General features: G+C 46.9%; 1 protein-coding gene and 1 long non-coding RNA gene across 8 annotated transcripts in view; one reads left to right on the top strand and one right to left on the bottom strand.

The window, feature by feature from the left end:
* LOC130851369 (uncharacterized) overlaps positions 1-25,704 on the bottom strand; it is a 158,605-nt gene that overhangs the window by 7,905 nt on the left and 124,996 nt on the right. The window lies entirely within an intron of this gene.
* Positions 1-25,704, top strand: part of ABLIM3 (actin binding LIM protein family member 3) — a 127,130-nt gene that overhangs the window by 80,990 nt on the left and 20,436 nt on the right. The window contains exons 9-16 of one of the 3 annotated variants that reach the window (XM_057731471.1): positions 10,681-10,739; positions 12,960-13,031; positions 17,848-18,003; positions 19,509-19,538; positions 20,035-20,164; positions 20,856-20,954; positions 22,285-22,332; positions 24,575-24,709. In XM_057731471.1, coding sequence (XP_057587454.1) covers positions 10,681-10,739; positions 12,960-13,031; positions 17,848-18,003; positions 19,509-19,538; positions 20,035-20,164; positions 20,856-20,954; positions 22,285-22,332; positions 24,575-24,709 — 729 coding nt within the window. The remainder of the gene's footprint in view (positions 1-10,680; positions 10,740-12,959; positions 13,032-17,847; positions 18,004-19,508; positions 19,539-20,034; positions 20,165-20,855; positions 20,955-22,284; positions 22,333-24,574; positions 24,710-25,704) is intronic. The other 2 variants (XR_009053169.1, XR_009053170.1) reach the window with 2 other exon arrangements.

Below are 25,704 nucleotides of genomic sequence, written 5' to 3'. Positions count from 1 at the left end.
AGGGGGGCCATTGCAAGGAGTGTAGTTTCCTATCAAGCTTGTCTAAGCCACAAATGCCCTCCCCAGGAGTTCCCTCAAGGTGTAATGAATCCCCTTGGCCTAGAGTCAGTTTCTTAGCCTCAGCACTGTTGACACATGGGGCCAGATGATTCTTCGGTGTGGACACTGCCCTAAGTATTGCAGGGTGTTTGGCAGCATCCCTGGCCCCTACCCACTAGAGGCCAATAACGTACCCCTTCTCACCGTGACAACCAGAAGTATCTCAGATGTTGCCACATGTCTGTCTGGCATAATCAGCCTGGATTGAGAACCATCGCTCTAGAGCTATTCAGTGGAATCTCATACCATCTGCTAGGAATGCTGGAGCAGGGGTTCCTTTGTTGGACTGGGTGAGGTGACCGTTTCTAAGGTGTTGTGACTCAACAACACTTACTTGTATGTACAGTCAGGCAGGTGTTAGAGGGGAATGGATCCCAGGAGTCACTCTAGACCGTAAAGTAACAACCTTCATTGTATAGATGGGAAAAGTGAAGCCCAGAGAAAAGAAGAGATTTGCATGAGAGCTTGAGGATACGGGGCAAAGGGGGACATGGCCTTATGACTCCCACTCCAGGGCTCTCCCCATCTTGCCTCCTGAGACCCAGGCCCTGCCTGCTAGTCAGGTCTCTGCAAGGACTAGGCCTCCCCTTTTCCATGAGCACCGATCCCTCAGTGCCTGGGTCCCTGAGTGGTTCCTGCTGCAGGACCCTGTGTTACGTGCTGGCAAACCCACATGAGTCTCGGCAAACTGCATGATATCTTCATGGGCCCTGAGAATCTGGACGTTGCACTTGGTTTGAAAGTTTGTTGCATGGAATTCCTCTCCCTGTTCTCTGGTGAAGATATTTCCTAGCATTGAAACTGCTCTCGTGTTCATATCTCTAGAAATCAAGATCTTTCCCTGCCTAAATTCCCAATCCCGTCTTTTCCCATCTGGTGCTTTGAATCCAGCCTCCACTGTTTAGTGAGTTTTTGACTTTGGGTAAATCTCTTAACTCTCTAAGCCACTATTGCCTAGGCTGGCAAATGGACTAGTAACAGTCCCTATAATATAGCGGTATAGTAAGTTCCTGACACACGGAAAACTCTTAGTTCCTTCATTTAGGAGATACCTCTTGAGCACTGCCTGTGTGCCAAGTGCTGTCCTAACAACGGGAGACGTAGCCGTGAGCAAGTCCCACAAGTTCCCTGCTCTCCAGGGGCTCACACCCTCATGTATCAGTATCTTCTAAGCCCCGCTTTAGACCAGAACTTCACAGAATGCTGAGAGTTAAGTGGTGAAGTGAGTAGCTTTGTGATTCTGAGAGAGAATGTACAATCAAACCTTCGGCAGAAATGCCTCCAGGAGGTGGAGATATTCTTGGTGATAAAGAAGGACCTGTCACCCTCCTCCTTAATTATCCACATCCCTACCCCGCTGGCTCCTGGAAGAGTGGGAGTAATTGCAGGGCATTCAAGGACCTGCCTTGAGGGATGCTGAGTGATCCTGGAATGAGGGGGTCCAGGCCATCCACTGCTAGAGTCATGCTGACTCAGGTTGTGGGAGTCTCAGGGGTGGCAGCCACCAGGGGGTTCTGCTTCCACTGAGAGCTGGGCTTGTGATTACCGTGAACACCTTCCCTGGGCAGGGGTACCAAGACTCAAAGTGATATTCCCCAGAATGGCAAGAAAATTGTCTTCCCCAGCACCACAGGAGTGATGGGAACCAGCCAAGAGGACTCCTGGGTCCATGCACCAGCACTTCTGCTGATGGGCTGTGACCTTGAGAAGTAACTTCTTTCTCTGTGGTCTCATCCTTCACCTATAAAATGAGGATAATTACACTGTCTTTCATTCATCCATTCAGACTGAGTTCATGCTTGTGCCAGGCTCTCTGTTATGTGCTGGGTACCCAGAGATGAATGAGCCAGGGTGGAATTTACTATCAGGAGCAGGAGGCCAACTTTAATCAAACAGAAGTGCAAATATGCACCGACAAGCTGTGATAAGCACGGTGAAGGGAAGTTTGGGAATAACTGGAGTGTATTGTAAGGCTCCTCATCTAGTCTGGGAGGCCTGGAGAGGCTCTGCTGAAGAAGGGACATTTCAAGCCAAGAGCTTGACATTGAGTAGGAGGTGGGAGGGTGAAGAGGGGAGGGAAGAGTGTGGAGGCAGAGAGAACAGCAGGTGCGAAGGCCCCCACGGGCGGGAGCAATCCGTGGTGGAGAAACCAAGGCAGGCCCACATACCTGTGTGTGCAGAGAGCAAGTGTTCTCCACAAGGGCCTCGAGAATATTCGAGGGGAGGATGAATGTGAAGATGCTAAGTGCCCCCATCAAGCAGCGTGCACACAAGAGAGCGGGTTAGGAAGCCTGCAAAGCTTATAAACCCAGTCTTGTTCCCATGACAGGACTCACTGTTACTGGCAACCAGCCTCAGGAGGTTCTTCTGGTCAGTTTGTTTGTGTTTTAATTACTATGTGATAGCTTTCTGATGGGCTTTAATTGGGAGAAGCCTGACATCTGTCTGGATAAGAACTTCCCGGGCCCTAGGAGACAGGAGCAAGTTTTATTTGTTTCAAGTTCTGTTTGCAGTCTTTTAACTGTTTTTGTAAAGATGCCAGGTTTCTAATCTGTTTGTTGTCCAAACCCTTCATTTGGGCTTCACCAGGAAATTAGGTCACTGATTTTGTGCAGCAAAATATTAGCCAAAATGCTGCAGGTTAAGGGCAAAACTTATACAAATATCACAAAGGTTACAGTTGCTGGATCGGTGGGAGTTTTTTAAACCCAAAATGTGGTTCGTGAGATAGATTTTGCCCTTTTTCTAAATGGGCCTGTACCCAGGAAAAAAGAAAGATAGGCTTTTTTCTCTCCTGTCTACACTAAATGCTCTCCTATTCTGAGGACCTGAGACAGAGAATAACACCGGAAACATAGGATTTAAGGTGTATATTTTCAAACAGGTCTCTGCTATCATTTGTATATTTAATTAAAACCTACCAGGTAGGAAATTATTTATGAGCTCCTAGGACAAATCCTGCTGCTAAGGAAAAGTATTATAACAAATTGTAGGTCCTAGTAATAATAAGTGCCATCAGCTGATATCTGTTGAGCACTTACCATGTGCCAAGCACTTTACTTTTAAATGCAGTATCTCATTTTATCCTCACAACACTGTGAACTGAAAGCCATTCGTAGAAAGATTTTAACCCTGAGCCAAGGTTAGCTAGCCCATCTTGCTCGGTTTGTTAAAGGCTATTTTTTCCATTTATTATCAGAACCCTTAGCCTGTGGTTCATAACTGGCCTTCTGAATTTGATGAATCCCCTGGAATTGCTTGCCAGATTTTGCATATGGTGTGTTTCTCTAAGTAAGGGAAGGGTATGTAGCTTTTATGAACTTTTCAGAGCTATCCATGACGCAAAATAAAGTGAAAAGCTTTAGTTCTTTGTTAACGCAAATCCAAAACAGAGCCCTTGAAAGCTTCTTTGATTATTACACCAAACCCTTGTCTTGTATAACTGACTTTTTCAGATCACATTTTTTTCTTTTTTCAGTTTAGATAATATAAGGTCCTGGTACCAGGAGGTATGTCTTTCTGGCTCAGCTGGAGAAGCCACTGATATTTAGCTGAGACCTCATTTCTCTCTGGCAAGTACCTCATAAGAGGTGCCCTGAGCTAGCAGATGTTCAAGAGAGGTGCCACCCATCGTTATGGACTGTGGAACACCAACCCTCAGTCATCATCTCCACATCTCATCAAACCCCACTTTAAAAAGCACTAATGTAATACTGGCTGCTATAATTTAGTAGTTTAGCATTGTTATTTTGAACTGGATCTCTCTATTGACAGCTTCGGTTGTAGGAGTTATGCTTAAAAACTTTAAATCTTATGTTTCCCCAATCTTGCTACATAATTTTAGACTCTTCAAACATAGCCTGTTAACTATACTAAATTGATATTTCCTCAAGTCTGAGTCTTCGAAGCATATCTCGTTTTAGAGTACATTTTAATTTTTGATGAGCTGCAGATTTTTTTTAGATTTTTAGGGTTACCAAACATCTTGAATCATACAGAAAATATTACAGCCTAGTAATTTAAGATTTGTACGTATATAGTCTGTTTCCAACTTGCTCCTCGCCCACACACTCAAGACGACGTGGCCATTTTCTCGCTGGTTACATGTCACATCTACTTCACCAGCCAATTTATCCATGTTGGTCAGAATTAGGTCCAGGGTAGCAATTTCCCTGGTTGCTTCCTCTATTTTCTGGGAAACAAAATTGCCTGCCAGGCAAGTCGAGAACTTGTCAGATACTCGGTGTTAGCTCAATGAGATGTTTTATTGGTCTGGACTTTTTAGGTGACAGGAACTAAACTCAAGCGCCATTAGGTTAAAGGGGACTGATGAGCTCACAGAACTTAGGAGCATCCAGAAGCAGCACAGCCAGTTGAGGGGCCCACAGTGGGCAGCAGGTGGGTCTTCTCCCAGCTCCTTTTGTGCGTGGCTTTGTGGTCTCCTGATCCAGACTGACTGCCTCCCTGTCAAGGGAAGGAGGGCAAGGCCAGCTACTGGGCACCGTGGGTGCAGTGAAGCAGCGTCTCCTGCAAGGTTCAGCAGAGAAGTCCCAAAGGGACTCCAAGGACCTGACCTTGGCCGCATGCCCACACCCAGGCCAGGGCAGGGAGACAGCGGTGGGCGAGCAGGCAAAGCATCTAAGCTCCCCAAACCTCAGTTTCCCTCTGTGATAGCAGGGATAACCATAGGCCCTACCTCACTGGCCTCTTGTGAGGATTAAATGAGCAAATGCACAGCAAAGGCTTAGCATGGAACCTGGCACCACCAGCTCCACCAGTCCAAGCTCATGATAAACACCCAGTCGTGTAGAAATGGCCATTCCACCAAGCCATGCACTAATGCATGCTGGTTACTGTCAATATTATCATCATCATTAGTAACACTTAGTATAGGGCTCAGCATATATTAGTGATCATTATTATTTTTTACTCAATTATTGTTATAAAATGTGTAGCATAAGGCCTGGCACAGGCTCTCTCTAAATATTAGTTGTAATTTTTATAATATTTATGTATTATTCTTATAACAATAAGAATAATAAGAACACTTAGTGCCTGACATAGACGAAGCACTCAATACATTTGAATTACGGTCCTAAATATTAGTAGTAGTAGTATCCTGTGAATTACGGGGCACCTCGGGAATGCCATTCTCTTCTCATCCTGCCTGATATCCTCCATGGTAACCAGCACCATCGTAGCCAAGCACTTTTCTCCCTCAAGCTCTTTATTAAGCTTCAAGCCCGCTTGATGATGTCAGGTCCAGGCAAACCAGTCTTTTCCACTTCTGTGGTGCCCTTGTCCCTGAGCACCAGCCCAGCCTTCCAGAAGGGTACATCAGCAGCCAAGCCCGGCTCCTGCTCAGTGACTCCACCGGCCCAGCTAGCCCTCTGTTTGCCACGTACCCCTCGTTCAGCCAGGCCCCAGCTCTGGGAGTAGGAGAGGAAACACCACCCAACCCCTTCAGGTCTCTCCGTTACTCCTTTCCCCTCACCCAAACTAGATCTGCCAGATGGGGTTTTGGTAGGGGACAGGAGATATAACAACAACAACTGACCCTGCCTGCTCTTGGGGACACTGTTCTCAGCGCTCTGTGTATATTAACTCATTAATCCGCACAACAAATGTACAAAGCAGGTACTAGAATCATCCCCATCTTCTAGATGGGAAAACTGAGGCACAGAGAAGTAACCGACTTAATCTAGGTGATGCAGCTAGTAAGTGATATAACCAGGCTTGGAACTCCTTAAGAATATTACATTGAATAATGCATAAATTGCCTCATGTATGGTGAAGATTTCCCAGTGGCCAAGATTATAATGATTGATATTGTTGTTATTACATGTCAGAGTCAACAAAAGGGCTCACTCTTCTCCTCCTGCTGAGATTGGAACCCTTAGGAACAAGTGAAGAGAAGAGTGCCCTGTGGTTTACAGAAGCGGTCCCCTAACGATGGGGGGGCAAGGAATTTTTTTTAATTGAGGTAATATTCACATAACATAAAATTAACCATTTTAGAGTGAACTGTTCGGTAGCTTTTAGTACAATGCTCTGCAACCACCACCTCTATCTAGTCCTGAAATATTTTCATCACCCCAAAAGGAAACCCATAGTCATTAAGCAATTACTCCCCATTTCCCCTCCCCTGAGCCCCTGGCAGCCACCAACTGGCTTTCTGTCTCTAGATAGTATATTTTGTGTGTTTCGTATAGATGTGGCCTTTTGTGTCTGGCTTCTTTCACTTAGCATAATGTTTTCAAGATTCATCCACATTGTACCATGCATCAGTGTTTCCTTTCTTTTTATGGCTGAATAATATTCCATTGTATGGATATACCACACTTGTTTGTCTGAGTGGGAATTTTAAAGGAGCCATCCCAAGGTCCTAGCAAGGCTGTGTAGCAAAGATAGTGCTTCTTACAGAGAGGCAGAACTCAGAAACCTCACCCTGTTATGATCAAAAGAAATCCAGAGAAGAACCCTAACACTCTGGCTGGGATCAGGGCCTGAAAACTCAAATGCCTGCTTAAATGAGCGAGAAGGGCCAAGTGGCAAAGAGCAGGGAGGGTCCCTGGCCACCTGCAGGGGCTAAAAGCATTCATATTCAAAAATACTTAAAAAAACAAACAAACCCACTGTGTTAGCCAAACAGAACCTTCCGGTGGGCCAGTTTCAGTCTCTGCTGTGTCTGTAAGCCTGGCTGTGGTACCAGCTCCAGCTTTGCTATTATAATCTCCACTAATGCAAAAAAAAAAAAAAAAAAAAAAGGTTTTGGCCAATTGAATTTCCAGGTCTGGCAGAGAGGTGATTGGGTTCCCAAACCTTAAATAATCCAAAATGTTACAGGTGTAGGGTGTGCTGTAACCAGTTAGAGAGAGAAGACTGAGTGCTGACTCTGCTAAGGATTAAGAACAGCCTTAATGCCCAGCTGAAGGGACAGTTTTGGAGATTTAGATTCCTATCTCTGAGTCAGCTGATACAGAAATAGCTAATCCTTCACTTCCATAACATTTACAGGTTTTAACTGCAGAATCTGGAATTGTGGGTGATAGTTGCAGAGGATGAGAGTGTGACTGGCGGAATCAGGAGTCTAACAAGCAAAAAGTGTTGAAGTCTTACAAGGAGTTAACAAGTTCTGTCTTGTAACATTGGTTTCTTTATCGCATGACATTACAGGGGAACAGATTTGGAGTATAAACTGGTATTTAGCCCTGAGGTTCTCCAATTTAGAGTCATAACTGGGGAGGTTGTTAAAACCACAGATTCCCAGGCCCCACCTCTAGGAAATTAACTTCAGGGGCTCTTGGTGGGAGGGGCAGGAAGCTGTATTTTACCAGGCTGCTGGTGGTCCACAGGTCACATTTTAAAAAACCCCAATCTAGTAGATATTCTTATAGACACTCAATCTGGAATTGTAGCTGTCGAATCAGAGTCTAGATTATACTAGTTGTGCAAACCTCTGAGTCCAGCTTAGAGAATGCATTTGGCCTAAAATAGAATATCATGTTTCTTTAGTTTATTCATTAACTCAGTGAGTATTTATTAAGGATCTGCAGTCCCTGCAGGTATATCTGTAGATAAAACAAATGTGAACCCTGCTCCTTATTATTGAAACTACATTCTGGTCAAGGTTGTTGGATAGGGGCAATAATTATTCTATACAGAGGAGCCTGTTAAGTTGGAAACAGAATTTATGGGTTTGGAGGGTTAGTAAATGTCCGTTAGTGTAATACCACATGGTGTGTCTCCTCAACAGTATCCCTACTGAGCATTTATCTACCCAAGTGTGCTTAAGTACTTACAGAGGCAGGTAGCTCACTTTCAGAATGAACCCATTCAATCTTCAGATGTTAAATTTTCCTTCCCTGAAACTTCTGCCCTTAATTCCTTTTCTTTTCTCAATTTTTAAAAATCTTTTTATTCATTTTTACACAATTTTGAAAGGTTACTTTTCATTTACAGTTATTATGAAATATTGGCTGTATTCCCCATGTTGTACAATACGTCCTTGATCCTATCTTACACCCAATACTTTATACCTCCCACTCCCCTACCCTTAATCTTTGTTCTGCTTTATAAGACATGTTGGGCAAGTTAATCTCTCTTCCCACAGAGGAGCATTAAAATATTCAAAAACCCTTTCCCGCCTTCTGTTATGTCTTCTCTTCTCCATGGAGAAGACTCTGCCTTAAGGCCTAATTTTGAGTCCCCTCTCCATCCTGGTTACTATTATCCTGTGGGTGCATATCAGTCTGTCTCTTTTTCTAAAATACAAAGATGGGATCCAACCAGTCACTCATTCATTTCTGAATCAGGTACTGTTTTAGGATGAGAGCTATTGACTGATGACGTATGCAGACCATAATCTCACAGGTGTCTTTATGAACAAATCATCTTTTCTTACCTTCATGTATCTAAGTTTATTGCTAACCTTCAACAAATCCCTTATCTCTTTTTTGTTAATTTTTTCATCTTTGTTGGAGTATGATTGCTTTACACTATTGTGTTAGTTTCTGCTGTACAACAAAGTGAATCAGCTATATGTACACATATATCCCCATATCCCCTACCTATTGAGCCTCCCTCCCACCCTCCCTATCCCACCCCCCCATCCCACCCCTTTAGGTCTTCACAAAGCATCAAGCTGATCTCCCTGTCCCTTCCCTCTTTAATTTAAATGATATACTGCCAAAACCCAAACTTCCGATTGTTTAAAATTTCAAATTAATTATAGTTTCTTTCTCCCTTTTGAGCCCTTCCCCCCACCCCCCACACACACTTCTTATAAAAACCTGCTTTCCTGTATGCAGAATGCTGCAGCCATTTGTGGCTCAGCTTTGTTTCAGAACAGATACATCAGTGGCATGGAGAGCCCATCTAGTCTCACCTCCCCCACCCTTTACACACCATTTCCCCTGTGAGAACCTCTGCCTGACCTTTTACCTTCCCCAATGCCTCTTTTACTTAATCTCACGACCTTCTGAGACATCTGTGTCCACCTCATCCATTTCCTACAGTGACCTGTAACATGTGCTTCCTGCCAGAGCCATGGCAATAAACAACTTCTGGTGGATTCAGCAGCAACTCAGAGAGGACCTGGAAATTCTCTCTCTGATAATTCCCAAAGCTAGGATCCCCACCCACCACTTGGTAGTGGACACACCCTGGGATTGCCGGATCAAGCTGCAGACCCAGAGTCCCTCTACTGGGCTCCAAGAGCTATTGCACTTTAATTAGAAGGACATAACCTCGTGTAGAACCAATTAGGAACACCCCAAAACATCAGCAAACAAGAATCTGAGATCCCTATCCCACAAATGACAAAACTGGCCCTAGAATTAGAATTTTTGAGATGAAAATAATCTCCAAAACCATCCAAAGCCCACCTCATTGTAATTCAGACGAAGAAACTGGGACAGAGCAGAGCCCCAGCAGGGCTCCTTACCTTGGGCCACTCCTCTCTCCATGTTTTGAGGCCTCATTATTCAACCTTACACCACCCCCCTGTCACTTAGCCAGTATCCAGCTCTAGGGGTTCCAGGCAACAAAGCATAATGGAAAAGATATTCTAAAAACAAAGTTAGACAAACAAATGCCATCTGGGTGCTCAGGAATCTAGCCATTTGCTGGCTCCTTTTAGGGTTGATGACAAGAGCAGTGGCACCAGAGGGATAATATGTTCCTATTTTTCTTTCTAATCCAGGACACCTGTCCTTTCTTTGGGGAATGTGTAATATTTGGGGCTGCTTCTTAACATGTGACCAGCCACCTGTTGCTCATGCCTTTCCAAATTGGCCTCTCTGGTTTGGGGCTGGCCAACTGGACCCCCACCCACAATAACATGTGGGCAGCCAAAGATACTAAATTTGAAGAGTCTAGAGTCTCTTTGGAATTAACAGGTCAAGACAGTGCTCTCAAGCAGAATATACATTGTGACACCCCCTACCCTTAAATGTGATAGCTCTGGTAGACTGTCGTAAGTCTTTGAAGAGAAAGGAAGGCTGGAGTTCACCGCAGTCTGTCACTTTATTTCACCTCCACTGCCATTCATTCATTCATTCAACAAATATTTATTGACCACCTGCTGTGTGTCACTCACTGCCAATCATCCACTCATGTAATCACCCCACAAACATGTACGGGGCCTCTGCTGAGAGCAAAGCCCCATGCTGGATGCTGTAGGAGACCTAGCAATGAAGACAGCTCAGCTCCCAACCAGAAGGAGCTCTTAATTTAGTTGGGGTAATAAATCCACAAGCTACTGTGTTTTAAGGCCGTGTGTGCTGGCAATGATACAAAGAATGATGGATCACAGAGGAGAGAGAAGTCACTCCCCGCTGGCAGGTAAGAAGGTTCACAGAATGTCATGTGAGATATGGCCCTTGGGGAAGGGCAGGATTTGGACAAGCAGAAAGAGTGTGTGCGTGGTTGAATCGATGTAGCAGCAGAGATCCGGGAAAACCAGGGGGTCCACCTGGCTGCTGTGTCGGGCACATGTGCTTCCAGGGGAGTAAATGGAGAGACCCTGAATTCTGGTAGGCGTGAAAGGTCTGACCCTTTGTTATTTTCCTGGCCTCTTAGGTTCTGAGGTTTGGCACCCCATCTGTAAACAGGCAGCCCGGGCAGAGAAGAAGTTAAAGGTAAGCAAGCTGGTGGTGATACCAAACCGGCTACTTCTAGCCACAGGCTGGGGGCACTGTGCTTTACTAGAGAGTCATTCCTTAGTTTGTATACTTTCAAATGTGTGCCTGTACCCTTGGATTTCCTTAACAGTAACATCCACCTCATGGGGAGTTGGAAGGGATTAAGACGTTGGATGTGAGAGCACTTTGAAAACTGTAAAGTACTGTATGAATGTGAGTTTTTAGTGTTTCTGGGGTGAGGCTATACCCTTCCCATTACTTACTAAGATAGTGGCCTCTCTGAGGCACATATGCCATGATCTTTCTGTAGCCTGAGGTCATTTATTAATAATAGTGGTTAAAATCGTCACAGAAATTGACAGTTTGCAAGGCATCTTCACAGCCACCATCTGATTTGATTTAACACCACAGGGCAGATGGGTTAGGAATTGTATCTTTCCTTTGCTTGTGAGAAAACCAAGGCCTTAAAGAGGGTGGTGACTTGCCCACAGTAACGTAGCCAGGCAGAAGCACGGCCAGCGTCCCCAGGCACATGCTGCAGCAGCTGAGGTCCCGTGTCCTTCTAAATGACTGTGCTCTGACAAGTACCAGGAAGTCCTGTGAATCTGAGTTCTTGATCTAATGACAGCAGGCGGGGTAGGGTGCAGCTCCTGAGGCCTTGATGCTATGGAGGGGAGACCCAGGGTGTGTGTTGGGGGCCCTTGATGATCTCCAAGGTATTTCTACACTCTGGCCCTTGGGACGCTATTAAAGTTACCTGCTAGAATCTCAACTAAAAACACATGTGTACAATTTCTGACCAGCTGGTTAAACGTTATCCCCTTTGCCATCTTATCTATTTCACTTGTGAAAGAGCCTGGTCTGTTGATGCTTTTTTTTTTTTTTTTTTTGAGCTGTGAGTTTTTTTCCCTGTTTATTCCAAGGCCTCTCCCTTTTAATGTATAAGAAAATCTTATTGTCCTTTTCCTCCACAATTTCCTTCTCTTTGTTGGCATTTCTCAAATTTCCATTATACCTCTACAACCCCGATGCTTTTTGCTGTATCTGTGTACTGCTGGTATCGTTATATGCCTCATTTTGTTCTTTACATCAGCTCACTGCTTTTTACTTAATCAAACTTATTTTAAAGTAAAACTTTATATCACCCAGTGGAAACCCAGCATTTTTTATAAATAGAAGGTAACCCTGAAATAAATTCATCGAAAATGAAATATTTTGTGATAACTCTTAGAAATTCTAGCTAGATCATGTCGCCTGCACTCTCTTTGTTTAAAAAAAAAAAGGTGGGGGTGAGGTGTGGAGAGCAGAATTAGCAATTGTTATTGAAATGTATTAGGACCAAATTAAGACTTCCTCCTTGATCTAACCAAGAGGATTGAAATAGAATTTTACATTTTATCCTCTCACTCTGTGACTCAGTAATATCACATTTTCTGCCTAAATTCATCTCCCCAGAGCCACACTAGTCCACAGTCGACAGTTTGGGAAACAATGCTATATAGTCCAACTCAGAATGCTTTAAACTGTAGGATGAGAGGTCTGGAAGGGAATGTAGCAGTCCTCAAGACCAGCCCCTGCATTTCATAGATCAGGAATTCAAGATCCCTAAAATCACATAGTTTACCAGTGGTCTTGATTTCCAATCTGTTTCCTTTTTAACCACAACATGCTCTTAGGTGCAGCAGGATTAGCACTGTGCTGTTCTGTGAAAGGAGCCATTAATCCATCATGGCCATTGTTCAGAGAAAGATTTTTTTAAGTTTCTTACTTAAGTGGATGTCATTTTGCGATAGATACAGTATAAAAACAAGCAGTATATTATGCAATTCTATGATGTTTAACCTACCTTTACGTTTTATATAAACAAACTGCTAAGGAATGATGCTAACCAATTTTGTTCATTTAAAGTAAATACATTATTGATTGGGATAAGCCAAAATGAAGAGTTTTATGAGTAGCTTCCTATCTAAATGGCCAATTAAAAATATGTTTAAAAAAATGCTGTCAAACAGCATAAAATTCTTTGCATTTCTGATTTCATTCAGTCAGACATTGATTAAAAAGGCAGAAAACAGACACAATACAGAAACAGCCAGAGAGTGCATTTAGCAGTGCTGCTAATGTTCTCTGAAGAACTGTGTTCTTATAGCCCTGTGTCCCCCTCCCCACCAAGTTAGAGGTGCAGCCCCTCACCGTCTGTCTTCATCTCTCCCACAGCACAGGCGGACGTCTGAAACTTCCATCTCACCCCCTGGATCTAGCATCGGGTCACCCAACCGAGTCATCTGCGTACGTATCTCTCTTCAGCCACCGAACAGCCTTGCTCATCCCCACGCCTGGTAACTAAAGAGTCTCTAAGGATAAAGATAGCCAAAGATAGTGGCCAGGTTTCCATCCAACCAGTGTCTAGTGTGTGCCAGTCTGTGCTAGGCTCCATGCTAGGTCCTGAGAATGCAGTGGGGACAGAGACAGCATGGACCCTCATGGAGAGTCGTAAAGAGTTACAGGGACAACACTGACTTAAGCTCACACCTGAGAGATAAACAGAAGTTTGATAACAGGGGGGGGAGGCAGAGCCAGAGAGGACTGCAGTGAGCAGGGGCGGGGCCTGGCGGTCAGCAAACCCTAAGCCAGCTGACTCCGGACTCTTACAGGCTTCCTCAGATCAGAGGCTTCAAGAAAACCGGAAATGAGGGAAGTGATCTACAGCAGGAAACCCACTCCTCATAAGAAGCTTCAGAGACAGTCCCCAAACCAGCCAGCCCTACGTAGACCCTGCCCACCACTGCTCCATCATTATTTCACTCCAGATCCACATTCAGCTTCCTCCTTGATCCCTGGATAATGCCCACTGATGAGACTATTTCCTTTCCCTTCTTCCTCTGTTCAAATGAAAAAAAGATGTAAGAGTTATCATTGACTGCAGCTTCAACAGGGGTTCGTACAGCCATGTGGCTCCCGCAACAGACAAGCAACGTTGGTCACAGGCGGTCCTCATTGGAGATTCTGGTCCAGAACAAGAGAGATGATAGTCCCCCATCCCCCCCACCCACCCAAGTGTTGTGAATGGGGCCAGACCAAAGTAGATTAATGCGCTTCGTTTCAGGGCCTATAGGTTGAGAAGGTTACTGACAGAAGTGAGCATGTCTCTAGAAGAGCATTACCAAGATATGAGAGCTCAGACACACACGCTGCATAGAACACTGCTAGGCCCTGGGTGACCTCCCTGTGCTCCTGGGGAGACGCCTTAACTTTTGTGAAGTAAGTAAGGCCCTGATGAAATTCACCCTGGCGTTCTGGAGGAAGCTTGCAGGGTTGCCCCTATGAGAAGCAGCCCCACTACAGATAAACAGCAGCAGCTGGGGACACCTGCCATTGTGTCCTTCAAATGCGGATGTATCCACTGAGACCAGTTACCTCTGGCATCCCAGCATAGGCCTATGTCTCCCCTCTTGTGTTCTCCTGCTCTCACCTCCGGCTGCTCTGGGGAATGACTTCCTTTGTCATGTGAGCTGTTTTACATCAGACCATTCCAAGTGCAATTTCCAAACTCAGGAGAGAATCCATCCAACTATTTTGGGGACATTCAGTAACAGGCAGAAAGATCAAGTATTGATTTAATGTTCATAAATATGGAGGTTTGATATTAAAATAGAATGACCAGTGAACCTGGAGGGGGCAGGTACTTTCAAACTTTGCTCCACTCCCCACTGACTGCTAGAATCATCTCCGGCCCGACGTGTTCTCTTCCTTCCTTCCTGGCTAATTATGTTAGGATGCCTCTGTTCCATCCTTGTGCCTCCAGACCTAAGGCTCATTTATAACCCCGTAAACAAGGCAGCTATAGGAAGAAATATAAATTTAGTATTTTTGAGGTTTGAAGTAAAGTGCCCAGATAAATATTGACAAGTCTGTGAGATGCCAGGAGCTCTCAAGGTCAAGATCTAACATCTCAGGACAAAAGGCAGCAGTTAATTCAGCAAGTGGACTCTCCTAATAAGGTTCCCTCTACCCACACACCCCCAAATTGGTACAGACATGGGTGTCTGGTCTGGGCAGGCTCTGGCAGAAATGAGAAAGGTTTAAGTGTGAAGGGAGCATGTACAGAAGTGTGGGCAGGGTCAGGGGACCCACAAGACCTCATGCAGCATCCAGAGGTGGCAACAGCAGGAGGTTGTCACCACCCTAAGCCTAAAGGGAAGGGCTGGCAAGAGCTGCAGCTGCGGCAGAGCAGCCAGGACAGGAGCTGCTTTACAATGAACAGCATGGTGCCCAGACAGCAGTGGGATGGGATGCGAGGAGTGGAAGGGTCTTGGGAAGTGTTTAAAATATCAACAGTCCTAAGGTCTTTATGAAGGTTGCTCTCTCTGTGGCAATCTTGGCCCTCAGACTTACCTGGCCACCCAGGCAGCAGAGGAATGTTATAGGATAATACAATCTCCTCGGAATCTCTCCTAATCTACCTTGTCTCAGGACCTTGTGAGCCACAGTGGTCATGGGGGACAGATCCTGATTGACCATAGCAGAAATCAGGTGACCAGAAACAGAGGGACTGGCTGGAGGATGCAGACACGGAAAGGACATGGCTTCAGGATCCACGAGACGGGGGCTGGTCCAAGCAGAGGAAGCTGTCTCTAAATCCTTGTGGTTCTAGATGGCTGAAGGCAGGTGAAGTCAGGTGGTGTTTAGAGGCTCACTTCAGTTTGATGTGAGGAAGAGCTCTCTGAGTGCGGCCCTCTGACAGTTTTAAGAGGGTGCACTTGCCATCCAGGGAGCCAAGAGAGGCCAGTGAGGGGCAGGCTCCTGGGCTAGACTGCCTGAGTTTGGATTCTGGTGCTGCTACTTATTAGCTGTGTGACCTTGGACGAGTTCATTGATTTCTCTGTGCCTGTTTCCTTATGCAAAAACGAGGATAATATTAGTGTGTACTACTAGAGTGAGTGGTTGTAAGGATTAACTGAGTCAATCCATGTAAGGGACTCAGAGTGGAGTCTGGCTTATGATAAGCGATTATCAAATGTTTGCTGGTGTTTTACTGTCATGATTAATTTTGTCTTTACAATCTACTTCATCTTCTTCAAAGATGCTGTGGATGAGGATGCCCGCACTGTGTGGGGTTGGAAGGCTGGATTCAGCCCTACTGGCTAAGTGGTACAAGTACAAAAGATTGCAGAATCTTTTGAGCTGCAATTTCCTCATCTGGAAAATAGGAATAATTTTTTTTAATTTAATTTAATTTTTATTTTACATTGGCATATAGTTGATTTACCACGTTGTGTCAGCTTCAGGTGTACAGGAAAGTTACTCACCTACACATATATATATATCCTTTCTCTTTCAGATTCTTTTCTCATATAGGTTATTAAAGAATACTGAGTAGAGTTTCCTGTGCTTTACAGTAGGTCCCTGTTGACTATCCATTCCACATAGACGAGTGTGTATATGTCAATCTCAAACTCCCACTCTATCCCTCCCCGCCACCTTCCCCCCTTTTGAAGTCTGTGAGTCTGTTTCTCTTTTGGAAATCAGTTCATCTGTATTGTTTTTTTTTTGTTTGTTTTTTTTTAAGATTCCACATATGAGTGATATCATATGATAATTTGTCTTTCTCTGTCTGACTTACTTCACCCAGCATGACAATCTCCAGGTTCATTCAGGTTGCTGCAAATTATTTCATTCTTTCTTATGGTCAAGATTCCATCGTATGTATGTATCATATCTTCCTTATCCATTTGTCTGTTGATGGACATTTAGGTTGCTTCCACGTCTTGGCTATTGTAAATAGTGCTGCAGTGAACATTGGGCTGCATGTATCTTTTCGAAATATGGTTTTCTCTGGATATGCCCAGTAGTGAGATTGCTGGATCATATGGTAGCTCTATTTTTAGTTTTTTAAGGAACTTCCTCAATACTGTTCTCCATAGTGGTTGTACCAATTTACATCCCCACCAACAGTGTTGAAGGTTTCCCTTTTCTCCACACCCTCTCCAGCAATGACCGTCTGTAAATGATGGCCACTCTGACTGGTGTGAGGTGGTACCTCATTGTAGTTTTGATTTGCATTTTTCTAATAATTAGTGATGTTGAGCATCTTTTCATGTGCTTTTTGGCCATCTGTATGTCTTCTTTGAGAAATGTCTATTTAGATCTTCTGCCCATTTTTTGATTGGGTTGTTTGTTTTTATGATATTGAGCTGCATGAGCTGTTTGTGTATTTTGGAGACTAATCCCCTGTTGGTCACTTCGTTTGTAAACATTTTCTTCCATTCTGTGGGTTATCTTTTTGTTTTCTTTATGGTTTCCTTTGCTGTACAACAAATTTTTAAGTTTAATTAGGTTCCATTTGTTTATTTTTGTTTTTATTTTCATTAAGAGGTGGATCCAAAAAGATACTGCTGTGATTTTTGTCAAACAGAGTTTTGCCTGTGTTTTCCTCTAAAGAGTTTTACAGTATCTGGTCTTATATTTAGGTTTTTAATCCATTTTGAGTTTATTTTTGTGTATGGTGTTAGAGAATGTTCTTATTTCATTCTTTTACATGTAGGTGTCCAGTTTTCCCAACACCACTCATTGAAGAGATTTGTCTCTTCTCCATTGTATATTCTTGTCTCCTTTGTGGTAGATTATTTAACCATAGGTACATGGGTTTATTCCTGGCATTTCTATCCTGTCCCATTGATCTATAGTTCTGTTTTTGTGCCAGTACCAAACTGTCTTCATCACTGTAGCTTTGTAGGATAATCTGAAGTCAGGGAGTCTGATTCCTCCAGCTTCGTTTTTCTTTGGCTATTTGGGGTCTTTTTTATTTTTCCATACAAATTTAAAAAATATTTGTTCTAAAAAATAGGAATAATATTGACACTTACTTCACAGAGGCTACTTAACATTTAGATAATATCATTCCTGTATAGCACAGGACCTCACACATAAGTGCTCAGTCAGTGTGAGCCAGGGTGGAATGAATGACCTGTCTTATTCTCACATTCTGTGAGTCCTCTTCCATCCTCACTGTAGAAGCCTGTCCCCCCTGCGCCTGGCTTTTGTTTCCTCTCTCCTTTCCTGCTTATCTTTCTGCTTCTTTCCTGTTCGTTTCCCTCTTTCTCAGGCTAAAGTGGATAATGAGATCCTTAATTACAAAGACCTGGCAGCTCTCCCCAAGGTTAAGTCCATCTACGAGGTACAACGCCCCGACCTCATTTCCTACGAGCCGCATCCCAGATACACGTCCGACGAGATGCTGGAGAGGTGTGGCTATGGAGAGGTATGGCATCTCGCCCTCTCTCTGGGGCTGTTGAAGGAGAGGAGGGCCCATGGGGTCCCCAGGCCCCTTCATCACAGAGACTTCGGCCTCCATGGTGTTGGCCTCTAGACTCTTTTAAACTGGTTATTATAGTCAACACTTAAACATCAAGAGATTTCATCCAAAATCTGGCTTTTCTTGAAAAATCAGAGCTGGCAACACTACACCAGTATTTCCACTACCTGGATATGGGGAGCAGCACCCTCTATAGGCAGAATATGGGCTCCCCAATTCTCCCAGATCCCCACTACTCTCTGAGAACCCAACATTAAAGCCAAGAACCTGTGACCACTTATCACTTGAGCTGTTGTTTCTCTTACAGTAGAGAGACTTTATACACAGCCTATGGCTCTCATCCTCAGCCGTGCTCAGTGGACATTTAGGTATATAATCTCCAGTTAGGCAGGTTCTCTGGGTGTTGCCCTTGGCCTTAAGCCCCTATGCTCAGAGCAAGAGACACTCTTATAAAAAGTCAGCATCAGAAGGCTTTTGAAATAATTAAATGGTTGCTGGACAAGAGAAATTATTCTCTGGAGAAGGCAGGGTGGCTGTGACCCAGAGGTCCTGGCAGTTTACATCCCAGGAGGTTGCTAACCTCATCCCAGGCCCCCTGAGCTGAGATGGTTTGGAACTTTGGAAGAAGCCTTGCCCTGTCCCCACTTCACCATTGTCCCCTTCCTCTCTACAGAGAATGGGGTTCCATTTGGTTTAAGAGCCCAATGCTGAGATTCTCTGAGTCCTGGCCTCTGAAATGGACCAGAAGGGGACCAAGCCTTCAGTAGAAGCTGATTCTTCTGAAGCCAGAGATGGCAAACTGGGACCCACAGGCCACAGCCAGCCCTCAGATTTGTTTCTGTTCACTCACAGAGTGTCTTTTTAAAATGTAAATTAGTTGTCAACATGTAAACATTAGGAGATTTCACATAAGAGTCTGCACTTCTGCCTGGTCTTAGAAACAAGAAGCTGTGTTAGCCTGGCCTGGGTGCCCTGGAGCTGAGCACCATGCCCTCTGTGGTCAGTGCCTTCCATCCCCTGCTTGCCCCCTGCCCCCACCAGCCCAACTCCTCCTGCATTGATGGCATCAGCCTGGCCCTTGCTTGGCCCTGCATTTGGGAGCCCTGCCTTGGGCCCTGTCCTCGTGAACCGCAGAGGGGCGTGAACTGGTAGAGGGATAGGGAAGGGCCGTGAACCAGCTCTGAGCTTGCAGTGGGAAGCCTGAGTCCAGTTGAAGACCCTACTGCTTCTTACCTGAGGGGCCCTGAGCCGTCTCCTCCCCTCGAGGTTTCCTCCCACCCATGAGCACTGCTGATATTCTGGGAGGCTCAAGTGAGGCTGTTATCTGGGGCAGGGACCAGGGGGCCGCTGCAGGCCTCTCTCTGCTCCGTGTAACCACTCTCTGTCCTTCCCTCTCACCCTCCTCTCTCCTTTCACTCCTTCCATGGCTGCCTTCACACTTCGCTTCCAAGTCGCTGGGGACCTTATCTCCCTACTCTCAGGTAATTAAACTGGTTCCAGGACACCTTTTCTATAATTGTGTCCCTTTATGCTAAACAAGCAGATCCCCGATTCCCCTTCCCCCCTGCAGCCCCTGAAGATGCTCCCCCAACCCTAGCAGAGACAGGGAGACTTAAGAGCACGACCTGGAGGAAGTGGCAGTAGCTTAAAGGGTAGAGATGGTTGGGGGAGAACCTTTCTACCCAGAGATGGCCTCCCTGATGCTTCTGTGATCCTTGGCCAGGGTTCCAGGACCTGACCCATGGGTTGCATCCAAGGGCATGTGAGTGATGGGTGAAGACCCTGAAAAGTCTCTGCAGCCTTCCTCAGGCTGTGTGTGTAACCCAGGGAGGGTGTCTCTGTGTTCAGGAGGGCAGCACCGTGCTTCAGCTCCTGGGATTCCAAATTCCATGTCACTCCCCCACCTGCCTGCTGGACCCTTGGGCTACAGGCCCCGCTAACTGCAGGTCTTGTTCATGGCTCTGCTTCCTCCCCCAGGACATCTATGAGAACCTGGACCTCCGGCAGAGACGGGCCTCCAGCCCAGGATACATCGACTCCCCCACCTACAGCCGGCAGGGCATGTCCCCTACCTTCTCCCGCTCGCCTCATCACTATTACCGCTCCGGTAAGGAAGGGGGGAGCCCCCAAAGGGACAGGAAGAGCCAGGGGACAACATAATGACTTGATATCCCCAGCTGCAGAGACAGCATGGGGCTTCCCTGGGATGTCTCCATCACAACATGGTCCTCTGGAGGCCTGTGGCACCCAGGCCTCACTGAGTCCCTGCAGATGCCACTGGCAGGGGAAGAAAAGGGGTCCATGGTACTGAGATGCAGCCAGAAGGTGGGTGGTGCACTGCCAAGAGGAGGGGAGTGGCAGGCAGCCCAGCTACCTTGGCTGGAAGAAGACATCTCCATCCGCATCCTTTGTCCTGTCCCATTCGGAGGGTAGAACCAGAGGATCAGAAATGGGGCAAGTGGCCTGGTCTTCACCTGAGGGCCACCCTGAAGTTAGGGATGAAGAAGGCAAAGCAATTAAGAGAGGGGCCCAGGTGGGGAGCTAAGAGGGGCAAAAACACCTTCCTGAAGCTCAGTGCTGTTGATTCTTACAACTGACAAAATGTGACTTTGGGGTGAAGCGAGACAACAGGGTCAAGCCTGTTTCTGCAGACACGGTGCATGAGAGCACAGCAACCCCCCCCCCCCCCGAATCCCTGCTGTCATCACCTCACTGCTGCTGTAACTGCCGCCACTGCATTAATGCCTGTTTTCTCTGTGCCTCTGTTCTCTCTGGGGACAACTGCCTGCGTGCTCCAGGGCCCGAGAGTGGCCGGAGCTCTCCATACCATAGCCAGTTAGATGTGAGGTCCTCCACTCCGACCTCTTACCAGGCTCCCAAGCACTTTCACATCCCAGGTAGGCTGCCAGCCCGGAATTCCCGGCATGGGTGCATGCTCTGTGGGGTCGCTGGGCACCCTGCACCAGCACTGAGGAAAAACCGCGTGCCTCCCTAACCAGTCACCCTTACTAACTGGCCTCCAGCTCCGCCATGCCCACTGGCCTTAGCCCACCCACTAGACAGAACTGGTCTTGATTAGTACCACCAGGAATGAGCCCAGGGAAGTGCCTGGAATGTCTGAGGGCTGTGATGGGACATTGCAGTAACGGTGCTGAAGGTCATGGGCTTTTGCATCAAAACTCTTGGGATTGAATCCTTGATTCTGCTGCCTATAAGCTTGTGACCTCAGACTGGGTACTTAGCTTCCTTGAGCCTGTGTTGTTCCTTCTGGACAGCCAGGACTGTCCTGGGTCCTGAAGGTGCAAACCAGCCCAGATCCTGCCTTCAGGGTATATAAGTTCTAATGTGGGGAGAGAGCTAATAAGTGAGTAAACAAATAAGTAAAAGGATAATTTTAGGAGATAGGTACTAACATAATAAAATAGGGCCTTGCAGCAGAGTGACAGGGTGAGGGAGGCTGGGCTAGGTGAGGTGGTCAGGAAGGGCTTTTCAGAGGAGGTGACACTGAAGCCAAAAGAGACCCCAGGGGAAAACATCCTGGGCGGAGGGAACAGCAACTCCAAAAGCTCTGAAACACTGCTCCCACAGCAGGCCAGCGTGGCTTGAGGTGGTAAGCATGAGGGAAAATGATGGGAGAAAAGAGGAAGGCAGGGGCTGGGTGACCTTGGACAAGGTCTCACCCTGAGCTACAGCAGAGCCGGGCCTAGACCCCAGTCTCCCAACTCTGAGCTCAGGTTTTCACTCCCCACTCACTTTTCCCCAGCAGTTGGTCCTGCTGCTTCATCTACACTTTTCTCAGTGGCTCCAGAAAGGTCCCATCCAGCCTACTGGGGAGGTGGGGGTGAGAGTGCTGAACTGTGGCTGCAGGGTTCTGGGGACGTCCACGTGGAATGAGGTGTGGCTGCTGGGTAGAGGCAGTGGGCACCTTCTCGCATGGGGTCTTGCTAAGCACGCGCCCGCCTTATGCCTGCATGCCCACCATTCAAGCCCTAAGCCCCTGCCTCAGCCTCGTTTGAATCCATCTGTTCCTTTCCCCTCACCTTTCTTGGAATCTGATGGGATGAGTTTGGAATGTCACCTTTAGAAGAGAAACTCCACCAGGGGAAAGATGGGGAGCCTTGGGAGAAGTTGCTAACCACCTCTCTATTCTGGACCAACTGACCAACTGCTGTCTCCTTTTCTCCTTTCCCCCTCCTCCCCACTGTCCCTTCCCGATCTGTCTGGCAGCTGGAGAAAGTAACATCTACCGGAAACCCCCGATCTACAAACGGCATGGTATGGTTGGGGACGCAGAGGGCTTGGCCGGGCAAGGGGAGGGGCAGTGAATCATCTGTGCAGATGGCTCTGCAGGGCCACCAGGAGGGACATGTACAAGGCTGTAGCTCAGTCCTTCTCGTCAGCTGCCCTAGTCATTCAAGGCAGCCTTGGGGAGGGGTTTGGTGTCATTTCAAAAGAGCAAAGGACTTGTATCCCCTACATCCTTTCCCACCATCTCCTCATTACCCCCCTTTCCCTGCTATCTGGTGTCCTAAAGTCCATGGTCAGAGAAACCCTTGTCAAATGCATGTGGCCCTGGGAGAGTGACACTCCAAGGCATTGGTACTCGAACTTGGATGTTTGTTAGAATCATGTGGAATGCATACAGATTCCTGGACCCCACCCCAGACTTAATGAATCCAAATTTTGTTTGTAACAGTTTCTCCAGGTGATTCTAATGCCCAGCCCAGCTTGGGAACCACTGCTTTAAACTGTTCTCAGTCACCATGTCCTCAGAGTAGCTGAAGGCCTGGAGAGGGGGTGTGGATGAGAAGGGAACTGAGGGTGCCTTCATTCATTCATTCACTTAGTATTTCTTATAGAATGGCCTGTGGGCCAACTGCACCCAAGAGATTTATTTAAAAAGCAGATACCTTGGCCCCCTCCCCTGCCCTAGACTTCCTTAATTAGAAATACTAAGAATGTGGCCTATGAATCTGCCCTGTAAGCAGTTTCATTCACGATTTCTACCTGTGCTCACTATGGGAACCACCACTGAGCCCTGTTTGTTCTTGCAAAAGCATTCAGCTGAATGAGCACACCCCTTCCTCTGGGGATGCAAAGACACAGCTGCCACCCTGTATCACCCTCAGGTACCTGTGGGTCTAGTTGGATCACAGGGGGAGCACAGAACTGGACAAGCATGGAGACAGACAGAGGCAGCCTTGTATTAAACTTGTACTAAACCTTGATCTAAACTCACTGAGCTGGTGGAGGAGGTGGTACAAGTATAATTAGTGGCTCTGGGTGCTTAAGATCTGAAAATTTAGACAAACATCCTCGACTTCGGAAAGGACTGGGCTGGGGTCCGGCAGAGTCCTGAGCAGTGCACATCTACATGTGGCTGTGGAGGACACGCCATGTGCCCCGAGTGGCCACAGAAAGGCACCAACCCTGACAAAGGTAGTGTGACTTTATATCCAGAAAAGGCCCCCAGGTCCCAAGCCCCTTAGGACTGTGTGGGATTTTCTAGGTGGGTCTGAGGGGCAGCACCAAAGCAGGCTCAGGAGGAGTCTGGTCTGCAGGTGGATTGTGCAGGTAAGGGCGCGGATGAAAGGACTGAACGAGAATGGCTGGGGTGGGAAGGGCTGTGCAGGACCCACATCAAAGAGGATTTGCAAGCTTTGCAAGTGCTGCTGGCTGGCTGAGAGCCATCCCAGGACCCTCTGCTGCTTCGGCTCCATGAAGCCTAGGGCTTGTCCCTATAGCTTCTCTCCTGAGAAATGATCGGGGGTCCCTACTCCTTTCCCCAGCCCTCTCTCTGCCCTAGTCAGCGTCTCACCAGTCTTTGGATGTGGCAGTCACTGACCTGGAAGGTTTTGTGCCTGCAGTGGGTTTGATGGTCACCTCACATTGTGGACTTCAGGTGGAAGCTTAGAGCTGGATGACACCTCAGCCAGCAGACCAATTCTGATACAGACAAGGAAACTAAGGTGGAGAGGGGCAGGATTTGCCCAGTGCTACAGCTGAATTAAGTGGCAGAACTGGAGCCAGAACCCAGCATTGCTGACTCCCTGACCAGTGGTCCTTCCCTCAGGCCATCTAGTCTCCCCCAAGCAGGATTCGTCATTTCAGTATGAGAAAGGTGACCTGACTCAACATGCAGCAGGCCCTGCTTGGCAATCCCACCCTAGGTGTAGCTTGAACCCACAACATGACTGGCTTCTAGAGGGTAAGGAACGTCGGAAGGGCACGGACTCACCTGGGACCTGTCTAATCTTACTTGAAGGAGCCATGGCCTTAGTGTTCATGTTCACTTAGGAGCCCTAAGCTGGGGTCTGATCCAGTTCTGGTCTAACTTGCTGTGTGGTCTGAGCAAGCCCCTTCCCCTCTCAGGGGTTCAGATTCCCAACCGTAAAATGAGAGGCTTGGCCTCAGTGCTCTTCCAGCTCCAATGCTCTGTGTCCCAGGCCCTGGCCTGGATGTGGCGTCACTCCCCAGCTTCTGCCTCCCTGAAGCTCTCTCTTTGGGTCCTTTGCAGGTGATTTGTCGACAGCAACCAAGAGCAAAACAAGTGAAGACATCAGCCAGGCCTCCAAGTATAGTCCAGCCTACTCGCCAGACCCCTACTATGCTGCGGAGTCTGAGTACTGGACCTACCATGGGTCCCCTAAAGGTATCACCCCCAACAGGGGAGCCAGGACCAGAGTCCTGTCACCTACGCCAGGGACACAAAGGGCCAGGACAGTCACTCACTCTTTCACACAATAATCATTTAATCATTCAGCAAACAGGTACTAAGGGCAGCCATGGGCCCTAGGGAGACACTAGGAAGCAAACTAGACCTTGCCCTTGTGTATGAGACATAGGTCCCAACTGGAGAGGGAGGTGATGTACAGCAGGTGAGGTACAGGAGGTAGAAGAGCTGATGGTTAGGGGCATGCTGTCCAGTCTGGAAGATGACAAAAGCTTTTCAGATGCAGAGCCTCTGCTGCCACAGGAAAGGTGAGGAGCAGGTAAGGCAGCAGAGTGTAGAAACATACCTGCAAAGACCCAAGATGGGAGGGCAGGCTCCACTGGAGCAAAAGAAACGCTGTCAGCTTAACCTTGAGCTCAGAGAGAGAAGGGAAGGCGTGGGGGATGAGAGGCCAGGTCCCACCGGGCCTTGTGGGTTAAGGTTAGGATTTTGGTCTTTATCCAAAATAGTCAGAAGTTGTTGACAGTGGTAACATGATCCGATTTGTGTTTTTAAGAGACCACGTTTGCTCTAGGTGGAAAATGGTTTTGAGAATGGAAAAGAGAGGATGTTGGGAGATGGAAGGCTCTCATAGGCACCCTGACAAGGGGTCTTAAATGGTCCTCAAGGTAACATCCCACCTAATCAGAGATCCCAGACTGTTTAAGTATGGGGAAGAGTTGTCAGTAAGTGCCACTTTGATTCAACATGTACCTTTAGTAATGAATGTCCACGTTGAACAAAGCTTCATGGGAGCTGAGAGATGACCCTGACCCACCCTCAAAGAATTCTCCATTTAGAAAGGGGATAAGATACAAGCACAGCTATAACCTTAAGTGGACAGTGATCAGTGCCCACGGGAGATAGTGTTCAGAGGCTGCACAGGCAAGAGAGACCAGACCCTACAGGCATGGCAGGGAGAGGGGGAATCTTAG

Source organism: Hippopotamus amphibius, chromosome 1, assembly GCF_030028045.1.
Source record: "Hippopotamus amphibius kiboko isolate mHipAmp2 chromosome 1, mHipAmp2.hap2, whole genome shotgun sequence".
In the NCBI taxonomy this organism is placed as follows: Eukaryota; Metazoa; Chordata; class Mammalia; order Artiodactyla; family Hippopotamidae; genus Hippopotamus; species Hippopotamus amphibius.
Note: the sequence above shows the minus strand (reverse complement) of the source record. Positions and strands in the feature narration are given on the sequence as shown.